This window comes from Rhinolophus hipposideros (assembly GCF_964194185.1).
Source record: "Rhinolophus hipposideros genome assembly, chromosome: 8".
NCBI lineage: Eukaryota > Metazoa > Chordata > Mammalia > Chiroptera > Rhinolophidae > Rhinolophus > Rhinolophus hipposideros.
The window spans coordinates 6,294,921-6,309,123 of NC_138054.1; the positions used below are offsets into that span (position 1 = coordinate 6,294,921).

A 14,203-nucleotide genomic window follows, 5' to 3' on the forward strand; every position below is an offset into this window, starting at 1 on the left:
TGGAGCAGAGCTGTGGGGTGGGAGCCAGAGACCACCCATTGTGTCCACATGGTTCAGTAAGCAAGGGCGAGAATCCACATGCCAGAGTTGCTGAAAGCTCAGTCCTGAGACTTCCTTTTCTTCTGAGCTCTAGACCTGTATATCCTACTGTGGTATAATAAAAACATATATTTGGCTTTTGTTCCCAGTCCTGGCACAGAATTCCTAAGACCCTTGAAATTTCCTGAGTGATAGGGGTGTCTTTTGTTATTTATAACGAGCCCGTTTTGATCACACCTATTCATGTTAATGAGATAACTTAGGGTAGAGCCTCTATACAGGGTTGGTCACCAGAAAGACCAAATGATTAGACAGTTGAACTTTTCAGCCCCATCTTCCAACCTCTAGGGAGGAGAAAAAAGCTGGAGATTGAGCTCTATGAAAACTGTTGAACAATAAGCTTCAGAGAGTTGCCATGTTGGTGAACACATTGATGTACTGGGAAGGTGGCATACCTAGAGAGAGCGTGGGATCTCAGCACTCCGTCCCCCAGACCTGGAGAGAGCGTGGGATCTCAGCACTCCGTCCCCCAGACCTGGAGAGAGCGTGGGATCTCAGCACTCCGTCCCCCAGACCTGGAGAGAGCGTGGGATCTCAGCACTCCGTCCCCCAGACCTCGCTCTATACATCTCTTCCATTTGACTGTTCCTAAGTCATATCATTTATAATAAACTGGTAAACACAAGTAAAGTGCTTTCCTATGTTAGGGAAGAAAAACTTTTCTTCTGTCCTCTTAATTACAGTGGCTAAGGCCTGAGAGTTAAACTGACGAAAGACAGATTAACAGAAGAAAAGGTTTATTTCCTATGCACATGGGATCATTAAAAAAAAAAAAAAAGGCAATGAAAACCCAACAAAGCTGTTAGGTCTGGGAGCTTATATACAATTTTAACAAAGGGTGATAAATTGTGGGAAAGTGGCAAGACAAAAGAAAAGAGGTTTGGGCTTCTAAAAGCATAGTGTGGGAAAATAACTATATGGGAGAAACTACTAGAAGATAAGGACTATTTAGTAATGTTTATGGAGGTTATCATGTTCAATACTGTTATGCAGACTCAAGTGGGTGTACCGCCAGTGATAAGAATCATCTATGGTGATTAAGAGAGGAAGGAAAGAAAGAAAATTACAGGTCAATATTCCTGATGGACATAGATGCAAAAGTGCTCAACAAAATTTATTCAAGGGATGCAAGGATGGTTCAACACTCACAAATCAATTAATGTGACACACTGCATTAAGAGAATAAAGGGTAAAGTTATATAATCATCTCAATAGATGCAGAAAGAGCATTTGACAAAATTGAATATTCATTTATGATGAAACTTTCAACAAAATGGGTATAGAGCGAGTGTACCTCAACATAATAAAGGCCATATGTGACAAACTCACGGCTAACATCATACTCAACAGAGAAAAGCTGAAAGCTTTTCCTCTAAGAAAAGGAAAAGTGGCTCCTTCTTACCACTTTTCCAACATAGTATTGGAAGTCCTAACCATAACAATCAGGAAAGAAAAAGAAACAAAAGGCATCTAAATCAGAAAGGAAGAAGTAAAACTGTCATTATTTACAGATGACATGATATTATATAGAGAAAACACTAAAGAATCTACAAAAAAAACCTGTTAGAACTAATAAATAAATTCAGTAAACTTTTAGGATACATAATCAATATACAGAAATTTGTTGTGTTTCTATACACTAACAACAAACTATCAGAAGGAACAATTAAGAAAATCCTATTTACAATTACATCAGAAAGAATAAAATACATTGCAATAAATTTAACCGAGGAGGTGAAAACCTATACATTAAAAAATATAAGACATTAATTAAAGAAATTGAAAAAAACAAATAAATGGAAAGATATTCCGTGTTCATGGATTGAAAGAATAAATGTTGTTAAAATGTCCACACTGCCCAAAGCAATCTACAGATTTAATGCAATACCTACCAAAGTTCCAATAGCATTTTTCACAGAAATAGAACAACCCTAAACTATGTGTCGAACCACAAAAGACCCTAACTAGCCAAAGCAATCTTGAGAAAGAAGAACAAAGGCTGAGGCATCACACTCCCAGATTTCAAACTATAATACAAAGGTGTAATTATTAAAACCATATGGTATTGGCATAAAAACAGGCATGTAAATCAATGAAACAGAATACAGAGCCTAGCAATAAACCCACTCACATATGGGCAATTACTTTACAACAAAGGAGCCAAGAACACACAATAGAGGAAGGACAGTCTCTTCAACAAATGGTGTTGGGAAAACTGGACAATGACATGCAAAAGAATGAAACTGGACCACAGCCTTACGCCATACACAAAAAATAACTCAAAATAGATTAAAGACTTGAACTTAAGAACTGAAACTCTAAAACTCCTAGAAGAAATCATAGGTGTAAGTTCCTTGACATCTGTCTTGGCAATGATTCTTTTGGATTTTACACCAAAAGCAAAGGCAACGAAAACAAAAATAAACAAATGGGACTACATCAAACTAAAAAGCTGCACAGCAAGGGAAACCATCAATGAAATAAAATGGTAACCTATTGAATAGGAAAAAGTATTTGCAAACAATATATCTGATAAGGGGTTAATCTCAAAAATATATACAGAACTCACATAACTCAATAGCACCCAGAGCACACGACCAAACAGATTGTGCCAGGGCCCCACAGGGCACCTACTACATAAGGCTACCTGGCCAAGACTGGGAGATGTAGCAGATCTACCTAATACAGAGCAACAAACACAGGGAGGCAGCCAAAATGAAGAAACAAAATAGTGTATCCCAAATGAAAGAACAGGAGAAAACTCCAGAAAAAGAACTAAACAAAATGGAGGCAAGCAACTTATCAGATAGAGTTCAAAACAATGGTTATAAGGATGCTCAAGGATCTGAGTGAGAACTTCAACAAAGAGATAACAAGCTTTAAAAAGGACATAGAAACTATGAAAAACAAAGAAAAAGAAAAACAAAAACCAAAAACAAAATGTCTGAAGGGAAGAACACAATAACTGAAATGAAGAACTCACTGGAAGGAATCACCAGCAGACTAGATGAAGCAAAGGACTGAATCAGTGATTTGGAAGACAAGGTAGCAGAAATCACCTGATCAGAAAAAAGAAAAAAGAATAAAAAAAAAAGGGGGGGGGACAGTTTAAGAGACCTCTGGGACAACATCAAGCATAACAACATTTGCATCACAGGGGTACGAGAAGGAGAAGACGGAAAGCAAGAGATTGAAAATCTATTTGAAGAAATAATGACTGAAAACTTTCCTAACCTGGCAAAGGAAATAGACATACAAGTCCAGGAAATGCAGAGCCCCAAACAGGATGAAACCAAACAGGCCCACACCAAGACACATTATAATTAGAATGGCAAAGGATAAAGAAAACTAGAGAATCCTAAAAGCAGCAAGAGAAAGGCAACTAGTGACTTATAAAGGAGCTCCCATAAGAATATCAGCTGATTTCTCAACCAGAAACTTTGCAGGCCAGAAGGGATTGGCAGGAAATATTCAATGTGATGAAAAGTGAGGATCTACAACCAAGACTACTCTACCCAGCAAGACTATCATTTAAAATTGAAGGACAGATAAAGAGCTTCCCAGACAAGAAAAAGCTAAAGGAGCTCATCACCACTAAACCAGTATTCCAAGAAATGTTAAAAGGACTTCTTTAGAAGGAAAAAAGAAAAGATCAAAATTATGAATAATAAAATGGCAATAGCTACATATCTATCAACAATTACTTCCAATGTAAATGGATTAAGTGCTCCACTCAAAAGATACAGGGACAGCTGAATGGATAAGAAAACAAGACCCTTACATATGCTACCTATAAGAGACTCAATTCAGATTGAAAGACGTACACAGATGAAAAGTAAATGGATGGAAAAAGATATTTCATGAAAATGGTAAAAAGAAAAACAAAAAAAGCTGGGGTAGCAATGCTTATACCAGACAAAATAGGCTTAAAAACAAAGGCTATAACGAGAGACAACACTGCTTCAGGGTATTTACCCAAAGAAACCCAAAACACTATTTCAAGGGGACGTGTGCATCTGTATGTTCATTGCAGCCTTGTGTACAATGGCCAAGATGTGGAAGCAGCCTGGGTGTGCACTGATAGAAGAATAGATAAAGAGGAGGTTGTACTTATATACAACGGAATATTGCTCAGCCAGGGAAGGGAATGGGGTCTCACCATCTGCAGCAGCATGGATGGACCTGGAGGGTATTGTGCTGAGTGGAGTATGTCAGACAGAGAAAGACAGATGCAATGTGATTCCGCTTATGTGTGGAATCTGAAGAAAAAACAAACAAATAAACAAAACAGAAATAAACTCGTAGACACAGAAAACATTTTCATTGTTGCCAGATGGGAGGGGGCTTGGGGGTGTGGGTAATAAAGGGGAAAGGATTAAGAAGTACAAATTGGTTGTTACTAAACAGTCATGGGGAAGTAAAATAAATCATAGGGAATAAATTCAATACTATGGTGATAACTATGTATAGTGCCAGGTAGGTACTAGACTAGTCAGGGGGATCACTTCTTAAATTATATAAATGTCTAACCACTATGCTGTACACCTGAAATTAATGTAAAATTATATTGAATGTCAACTGTAATTGAAGAATTAAAAAGAGAAGGAAAGGTGAAGGGGAACAAGAGGTTCAGATTTCCAGGTACAAAACCAATAAGTCATGGGGATGTGATGTACAGCACGGGGAATATAGTCAATAATATTGTGACAGTGTGGTACAGTGTCAGATGGTTGCCGGACTTATCAAGGTTGCTGGACTTATCTTTAGGGGTATAAATGTTGAGTATCTATGGTGTACACCTGAAACTACTAATATGGTCTGCCAGAGCATAAGCTATTTTAGATATTATGCTTCCCTTAAATGATCTGGGTAGATTGCTTTGCTTTTTATTTTTTCTGAAATGGTGCATCTATGTTTGTAGAATGTCCAACTTGTTATACAAATAACTGTCCACTGTCCACACACGTTTATTAGTAGTTCCCAAAGGCGGCCCCGGAGCCCAGCATCACCACGCCCCTGTTAGAAATACTGTGAGCGCCACCGCAGAACTACTAAACCAGAATTGTAGGGTGGGCCCAGCAATGTGTTTTCACAGCCCTTCCAGTGATGCCGATGCGCGCTAAATTTGGACAACCACCGACTTAGATCAAAGTAAATGTTAAAAAGAAAACAGAAACAACAACAAAACCCTTTGGAAGTCCCTCCCATTCCCAGGTTCCGCACTCCCTAGTAAGGCCCGAGAGGGACTCCCGCAGCCTCAGAGCCGCAGGGCCGCCGCCTCGCAGGCCTGTTGCGCGTCAGGTCCCCACTCTCCGCAGCGCCGGCGGGGGCGGTGCGCTCGGAACTCGGAACTGCAGGCCGCGGCGGGCGGGACCGGGAGGAGCCGGGACGTGCTCCCGGGCCCCGCGGGAATGGCCCCTGCAGTTCCCGGCTGGCGGCAGTGTCCTCTTCTCCGCGCGCCCCCCCGAGGTCCCCGCCCCACACTCAGCCCAGGCCCACGCCACACGGCTTTCGGAAGTTCCCGGCCGGTCTGGCTTCCGAGTAGGATTGGCGCCCAGGCCGCCCTGAGGTTCGCGGACGGACCGAAGGCGACCAGAGGGAGGCGCTCTATGCGCTCGGGCCGCGCAGCCCGCCCGCCTCCCAGCTTTCCCGCACGCAGGCTTCCCTCCATCGCGCCCCTGCCCCGGGGACTCCGGGGCCGATGCGACCGCTGGGAGCAGCCCGCCCTGTGACCCTCCGGAGGGCACACCGGTCAAGACCTGTGGGCGAACTTTACGAGCAGGAGGAAGCCTGCTCACGCGGTGTCAGCCAAAGCTGATCGCAAGTTCATCCAGGAGCTCCGGAGGCAGGGGTGAAAGGGAGACCCCGATTTCCAGAAATCCGTCTCCCACTTTACGCGGGAGTATCCGGGAAAACCCGCCCGCGCGGTCGCCCCGCGACACCTCGCTTTCAGGTGTTCTGCGGCCGCGCCTCCCCGCCCCCGGCCCTCCCCCGTCTGGGGGAGGCTCAATCCCCAGGCGGCCTGGCCGGGAGCTGCCCCCGGCCGTCATCCTCCGCCCACTGCGCCCTGGCAGCCGCAGGTAAAACCCCGAGGCACCCATGTGGAGCTGTGCTCTCCTCCGGGCCCTGGGCGGGCGCTGCGCGCTCTCAACGATCCAAGGTGTTAAGTGTCCAGAGGAGCCTTGAGCAGGGGTTCGCGACCCGGACAGGTCCTGAGGCCACACTGCTTCATGGAGCTCCAGGGGGCGCAGCCGCTAACTTTGGAGGCGCAGGGACCCGCGCCCATCGGAGAGCCCCCGCCCGCCGAGGAGCTGCCCGCCAGCGGTGTCCTCTGCCTGGAGGGTGGCAGGGACGACGGGAGCATAGCGGAGTCCGGGAGCGCAGACGCCGAGCCTTTGTCCCCAGAGGAAGAGGCCGCCCTCCGGGAACAGGAGGAGCTACTGGAACATCGCCGCCGCCGCCGCGCGCGCTCCTTTTCGCTGCCCGCGGACCCGATCTCGCAGGCGGCCAAGCTCCTGCAGCAGCGACAGCAGTTTGCCCCGGGGCTGGGCGCGGAGGGCGGCGAGAGCGTCGAGGACTCGCCGCGCAGCCGGCGCGGCTGCTGCGCCAAGTGCAAGAAGCGGGTGCAGTTCGCCGACAGCCTGGGGCTGAGCCTGGCCAGCGTGAAGCACTTCAGCGAGGCGGAGGAGCCGCAGGTGCCGCCAGCCGCGCTCTCCCGCCTGCGCAGCTTCCCCCTGAGCGCCGAGGAGCTGCAGCAGCTCCCGGGCCTGATGGCGGCGGCGGCCGCCGCGCCCCCTACCGGGCTCCGGCCGGCCTTCGAGCTTCCCGGGCCCCGCGCCGCGGCCGAGCGCCTGCGGCGGCAGCGCGTGTGCCTGGAGCGCGTGCACTGCTCGGCGCCCTGGGGCGCGCAGGTGACGGGCTCTGGCCGGGTGCTGGGCTGCCCCGGGCCGAGGGCCGTGGCGGTGCGCTACACTTTCACCGAGTGGCGCTCCTTCCTGGACGTGCCCGCCGAGCTGCAGCCTGAGTCCGGGGAGCCCCAGCGGCCTGAGGCGCCGTCGGGGGAACCTGGGCCCACGGGTGCCGAGGAGGAGCCGGGCGCCGAACGCTTCCACTTCTCGCTGTGCCTGCCCCCGGGCCTGCAGCCCAAGGAGGGGGAGAAGGTGCACGCTCCGGACGTCGCCGTCCACTTCGCGGTCTGCTACCGCTGCGCGCAGGGCGAGTACTGGGACAACAACGCGGGGGCCAACTACACGCTGCGCTACGCGCGGCCCGCGGACGCGCTCTGAGCCCTGGGCCCGGGCCTCCGCCCCGCGACACCCCAGGGAGCTTTGAGGGACCATGGGACCCGGTGATTTGCCCGGACGCTTTGCTGAGCGTCGTCCACCTGGAGAGCAGCGTGGAAGGAAAGGAGGGAGCCGCTCAATCGTAAACTCGCACCCAGATAGACCCTGCGAGCAAGCATGTGAGCCCTGGCAAAGCACCCAACCTCCCCGCCCCTGTTCCAGTTGCTCCTGCCTTCGTAGCCCACCTCTTGAATTCTCCTCGTGTCAGAATGGAAAAGAAATCCTCAAGACTCTGAGCAGTAGTTTTCTCCAAATAAAAGGCGCCTGACTCTTGAGCACGGCTGTAAGACCTTGGGATATGTTTTTAACTGTAGACATCGTGGTTTTAGCCTTTGCAGGTGGCTGGAGACCCCTCCTCGGAAAGGACGAAGCATCCTGCCACGTCCACCAAGGGGAGGCACTGGACTGCGGGTGAACGTTGGAGCCTTTTCCGCCCAGGGTCTGTTTCCCAGACACAACCTGGTGGGGGCCATGGCCTGCTGTCTTTGTCTCTTAACTGGGATCTGGGAGATGTTTGCCAGACTTGACGTTATATTTTTGTGCCTTTGTGTACAAAGATCCTTTAAAAAAGTAAAGGCCACTTGCACACCCTTTTGCGCTACAATTTATATTTCAGCTCCTGGGGGGTTTGGGAGGTCTTGGCATACAGGCTATCTTCTCAGCTGATGGGGCGCGGGCAGTTTAACAATACTTAAACGACGATATTTCCAAATTTCCTTTCATCGATGCCGCCTCTCTGATGTGGAAAGGCCCAGATTACCCATACTGAGCAAAAATAAAAACGTGCTTTAAAATGTTTTGTCGAAGGGTTCCGTGCCCCGCCAAGATGAGAAGCTGATGAATTGAAAGACCAGATTGGTAATCTGGTAGGGCTTGGCTGTGAGCCCCAGACCCAGGCCAGTCCTTGTCAGCCACCTTTGTGTAGGCAGAACAGTTAACAGCTGCTAGATTCCTCGGGGCTTTTAGCAGTCAGGGACTCACTGGCTGGACTCCAAGTGCAGGAGATGGGGGATGAAACGGTGGCTTTCTGTCCTCCTTGTAGCCACAGCGGGTAGTGGTGACTTGATGGATAATGAAACATGCCCCGCACGTAAATGCTGCTGAAAACTAGATGGGTACCCTGCAAGCGGCAGGACTGCAGGCACCGTGTCTGGTCACCCTTCACTCACAGCTGGTGGCTGTGGATGCCAAGATGAAGTGGCCATGCAGGCGCAGGGCAGATGAGGATGCTGGGTGAGGACTTCATACTGTGGTCATCCCTTGGTAATTTGCCTTTCTTTAGTTCTCATATTTCCTGCATATGACTAGTATACTCAATTTGTTTTGTGATGGTAATCTTTAAGGAGGGACACGCGGTTCTACCGAGCAAGGGTAGGTACACTATAGTTCATGGGCCAAAGTCAGCCTGAAACTTGTTCTTGTAGGGCCTGAGAGCTAAAAAAGCGTTTTACATTTTTTAAACAGTTGGGGAAAATCAAAGAAGAATACTATTTTGCAACATATGAGAATTGTATGAAATTCAAATTTCAGTATCCATAAATAAAGTTTTATTGGAACACAGTCATGGACATTCATTTACATGACTGCTTTTCTGCTACAAGAGCAGAGTTGAGTTAGATACAACAGAGACCATACGGCAAAGTCTAAAATATTTACTATCTGGACCTTTACAGAAAATTTCCCAATCCCTGCTCTAGAGAAGCAGCATTTTAAAAAACACTACATGCTGAGAGTTACACCTAATAAAGCTGTTACATTTTGGTAAAACTTGCCACTTGAGATATATGCCCTTTGAGTAAAGGTAGAACTGCTTACATTACTCTTGGTAATTTTGGTTAGGATTAACACTAAGAAACGACATGTACAATTATCACAGTACTGGGGAGGGGAATCTACCTGTTGCCTTCTTCCATCTGTTAACCTAAAAATAAAAAGGCCTTTCAAAATGAGGGGCAACAAGCATTTATTTGAGATCAAAGACTAGCTATTCAGGAAGCTCTGATTCAGGCAGAAGCCCAAATGGTGTTCCAATTAGGAGACAAAGGCAATGGATATTTATGAGCAAGGGAAGGGGGAACAATTACATCACTAGAATGAAGGCATTTCCATTGGTGCAGATAACATAATGATACTACTTCTAAACAGTGTTTTTAATTTTCAGTCTAATAGTCAAAATAGCTGTTTTCTTATTGTCCTTGCAAACAGGTCTTTTTGCAAAAATGTTGCTTTAGGCCCAGTTCACAAGTCATTTTGCTGTTTTAACATTTCAAAGATTTGAGGCATAGTACCTGTGCAAGGCAGTGTCTCTGGCACGGCATCTCCTGCTCCATTTTAAAGTGGCTCCATTTATTATTTTTTGACATATCTAAGAAATAATAAATCGATGCACCTGAAATATAGCACCCGTCTGAATTAACATCAAGCTACAAAAACTGCCAAATGTTTCCATGCCTCAAATTGGGACATCTTAAGCTATAGAAATACTTAGTCGGAACTCTAGTGTAGAGCATCCTTTGACTAGCAGTGTTTGCCAAAGTAATTGATCGTGGAAAAATTTTTAAATAACAGCTTATTAGTGGAAAGCCATCAGAAGTTATGAATTATAATTTACACTTGGAGTAAACCAGGTTAAAAAATGGTCCCATCGATGAAATAATGAATACTTAATCCACATATGCTTATAAAAACTTTATAACGATAGAAATGAGCAATTATTAGAATTATGTCATTTTTGTTACCAATTACAAAAGCAAGAGAGTCTCTCCATCCAGAGTTTGGTATTGGGTCTGGTCTACCATTTCCTTTTGAATAGTGCATTATTGCATAATACAGCACCTAGATACATTTTAGATGTTTCTTATGTATTTAGGAGTACATTTCAGTTGGAAAGTATTGATGATGAATACAGCCTATAACTCAGATTGAAATGCTGGTTTATAGGTTAATAATTTTGGATTGTTTTGGATTATTTAAAATAAAATTAGGATAAAATTAGAATCCAAATATAATGTTCAAAATAAAGATCCTCTTGTTATGGTATTTTTTTAAATGATAATTCATTAAATCTAGAATAAAATAGATAAGAAATGTGTTTTTAAGAGGTGTGTACAACAACTTTTCTATTTTCATAAAAACTTGATTTTCAAACGTATATTTTGGAATTCAAACCTTTCATTTTAAAAGTACTTATTTCATAATATAATGAAAGTCAAACATGGCTGTTAGGAAAGGAAACCTAGCTTTGCTTTCCTCCAAATCTTGGAGAAAAGCTTTTTTAAGGTTTGGAATTGTACAGAATATTTTGAACTGCCTAGACTTTCTGCACATGGTTATAGCCTTGTGCCAGAACTGGCAATCTTCTAAATGTCAATTTAGTTCATAAAGTGCCAACTTTCATTATAGACTGATAGCAAACATTTTGTAAAGAAATCTAAGGAAGTTAAAATAGGTTTTATTTGTTTTTGAAAAGTTAGTTTCAAAGGAAGGGTCAATATTGACCAGAGTACGGAAATGTGTAAGAGTGAATTTCCTGCATGGAATGAAAACACACATTCTCATCCCAAAAGCAAAATTCTCACAATGGAGGGAATTACTGTTGCTTTTTTTGCAGTAATGTTTACCTCAACTTGAATAAATGCGGGTCATTCTGCTTTAAAAATCTAATATCTTAAACATCTTGCCCAGCTCTAGTAATCCAAAACTAAGTTCTCAGCTCATTGAATGACCCTGATCTCCAGCAGACAGATTCCAGTTTCTTCCTTATGGGCAAGTGGGTGGGTGCATGGGTCACTGTGTCCTCGGACGTTAAATGTGTCCGTATCTAAAGAGTTTATTAAGCAGCGGCTGGACATGTGGCAGTCTGTGTGTGAAACCAGCAGCTAACCGTAAACACGTTTGGATATCAGATCATAGAGTCTTGAGATGTAGATACGGGCTTTAACAGAATGTTTCAGTTGCTTTGTTTGTCACATAGCTTATTGTCAAAGATTAAGAAAATATGTTAGTCATGTTCTGAAGGCTGCCTGTAAAACAAGTTCCAGGAGAAATTTTTAAAAGTGTACTTTGTAGAGCGGCAGGTTAGCTCAGCTGGTTAGAGCGAGGTGCTCTTAACAACAGGGTTGCCGGTTCGATCCCCACATGGGCCACTGTGAGCTGTGCTTTCCACAACTAGATTGAAACAACTACTTGACTTGGAGCTGATGGGGTCCTGGAAAAACACACTTAAATAAATAAAAGGTTTTTTTTTTTTTAAGTGTACTTTGCTTGAGGTAGTAGAAAAATGTGGCTAGTTAAGCACAAAACAATGATAGCTTAAACAGTAACAATGGTCATGAGAAACTAAGTTTCTGCCTTTTGCTTTAAAGACAATGTCACTGAGGCAAAATCTGAGACATTTTGCAGAACCTTGGTTTTTCCACTCAGTTATATCACCTGACCAAAGTGACAAAGGCACCAGACAAGATGACATCAGGAACTGAATTACATAGACTAAGGAACACCACTAAGGCACACACAGGAACTAACCAATCAGCTTCATCTTCTACCCCAATCCCTAACCCTCAGTCTGGGCCTTTCCAAACCCTCGGGCAGTTCTGGCTTGGCACTCCGCCAACAAACCGCTTTAACGTCTCCACTGCAAAGCTCGGGTTTCAGGGTTTGGCTCTGATGCGCACCGAGTGGTGGATCCTCTTCTCTTTGGTGACAAATGGAATGAAGTGTCCCCTCAGGCTTATAAGTCGAGGTGACTAGCTAGTTCCAAGAGCTCACTAGGGAAGGCAGGATCCTACTCAGGGAGCCCAGAGAGCTCTGGGGACGCGGAGGTGTCGCTGTGCACAGGCAGCGGGGCCACAGCCAGGCAGCCTTCCTGCCGCACCTGGGAGTGGGGCAGTTGTCACCCATGAACCTTGGCTCTAGGGGTGTGTGGCGAGCCAGCTGCCACGAGTCGAACAGTACCTGAAAGGGGGAGTGGGAATGAAAAAAGAGACACACACACTCATGATGATGCGGCCGGTCTTCAGTGATGCTGAAGCGCCTGGTTTATTTACCTTCACCATTATATACCCTTTGGGTATGTGCAGTTTAATAATCACGGGTATGTATTACCTCACAGAAAGTAAATTTTTAACTTCTACATAGAAACTACAAAATCACTACAAAACTCCCCAAAGTAATTATCATGACAAAGTCTACCAATTATCTTGATAGCCATCAGTTATCTGTATCCGGGAAACCGGCCGTTCCCACCTCATTCCTCAGCAACTTGTAAACACCCTCAAGGTACAGGCAGAGACAATGCCTTAGGAGCCGAAACAAGTTAACTATATACTAGCCAGCTCACAAGATTCCTGAGAAACAAGAAATCATGGCTCCCCACAGGGGTGGGGGATTTTCTCCTGTCAGACGGGCAGTGGGCTTCCCACCTGACCACGCCCTCACCTGCTCTGTCCTCCCATCTGCCCGGACCAGGTGAGGGCTTCCTTGGTGAGCTGTGGTTCCTGAGCCTTCCCACAAGAGGTCAGCTCAGAATGAAGCAGAGACTTCTGCTTATTTCATTTTTGGAGTTTTAGAGTTAGACCTTTTGTAAATTATTCCACGAGTTTCCTATATTTCTGCTTTCTAGCACAACAGTTTTTGCATATGGTAAATTTTTCATTACTTGCTTCAGTCACGTGTTTCTCAGGAGTGTGTGGCTTGGAGCCACTTGGGGTGTTGTGATCTGTGTCACGTGTGTTTTGTCAGAAGTTCAAGGAATAGCTTTTAGGAGGAAATGAGATGTTTTGACTTCTTTGTGGCATCATGGAAAACAATCAAATGTACATTTTGGTTCACGCAATGGGACACAGGTTTATAGGTGAAAAGGGCACCATGACGTGTGGTGACTTATCAAGCAACCTTGACAGTGAGCTGTTTGCAGTCCAGCCTTTGCCCAGCCAAGCACCATAATGACAGGGCCTGGACAACCTCCAGGGGTCAGGATGTGCTCTTTGTAGTCACAGCGGCAAGGGGCTGGGAGCAGGGAGGAACCTGACCCACCTTTCCTCCTGCAGAGCAGTCCTGGGTAAATAGGCGGGCCTGTGTCTGGAAACCCACTGGTAGAGGTTGACCCAGGTTTCTCTCCCGGACTACGTACAGGCATGTTCCACTAGGTGACCTGGTGTCCCAAGGTCTCTGGACCCCTTTAGCTGGCGGGGAGAACAACAGAATACAGCCCTTAGTGGCCCTTTAATCCTCCAAGGTTGTTGGAATGCTAAATACTAAACTTTAGGCTCATTAGGATTTAACTCCTTTGAATTTTTTTGGTAGACTTTGCATTTGCAGTTTGTGGAGTTTAGTTCTTTGACATTGGCTGTCTGTGAGCAGACAAGCAGACACATTTTGGCAAGAAAAGAATAAAGTCCTGTTTCAGTTGAATGTAGATTTTTGAGTTGGCAAAGATCAAGCGTTTACTTTTGAGAGGTGCTAGTGAGATTTGTCTAGAGAATCTAACAGAAGAGCCATCTATTTAAGTTGTGAGTTCAGAGCCAGTGCAACCGGGAAATCTACATATACACAAACACTCCTGAAAAGCAAAGTTATTTTAGAGTAACTTACAGACATTTAAAGAAATTGGCTGGTGTAATGTCTCCATGTTTGTATTCACTTGTTCCAGTGATATTGTTGGCATTGCTCGGGTCCTCTGAAACTGGTACCTGGAGTCATTTCCCAAGGAAAGTCAAGAGCATCCTAACATTCTTGACATGGGAAACAGCCTGAAAATCAAT

At 45.5% G+C, this 14,203-nt stretch overlaps 1 protein-coding gene across 1 annotated transcript; it reads left to right on the forward strand.

Moving 5' to 3' along the window:
- Positions 1 to 6,329: 6,329 nt before the first annotated feature.
- On the forward strand, positions 6,330 to 7,385 carry PPP1R3G (protein phosphatase 1 regulatory subunit 3G; the record flags this gene model as incomplete). Its single annotated transcript, XM_081055823.1, has 1 exon — positions 6,330 to 7,385. The coding sequence occupies one exon, from the start codon at positions 6,330 to 6,332 to the stop codon at positions 7,383 to 7,385; it is 1,056 nt and encodes a 351-aa protein (XP_080911949.1).
- Positions 7,386 to 14,203: the final 6,818 nt, after the last annotated feature.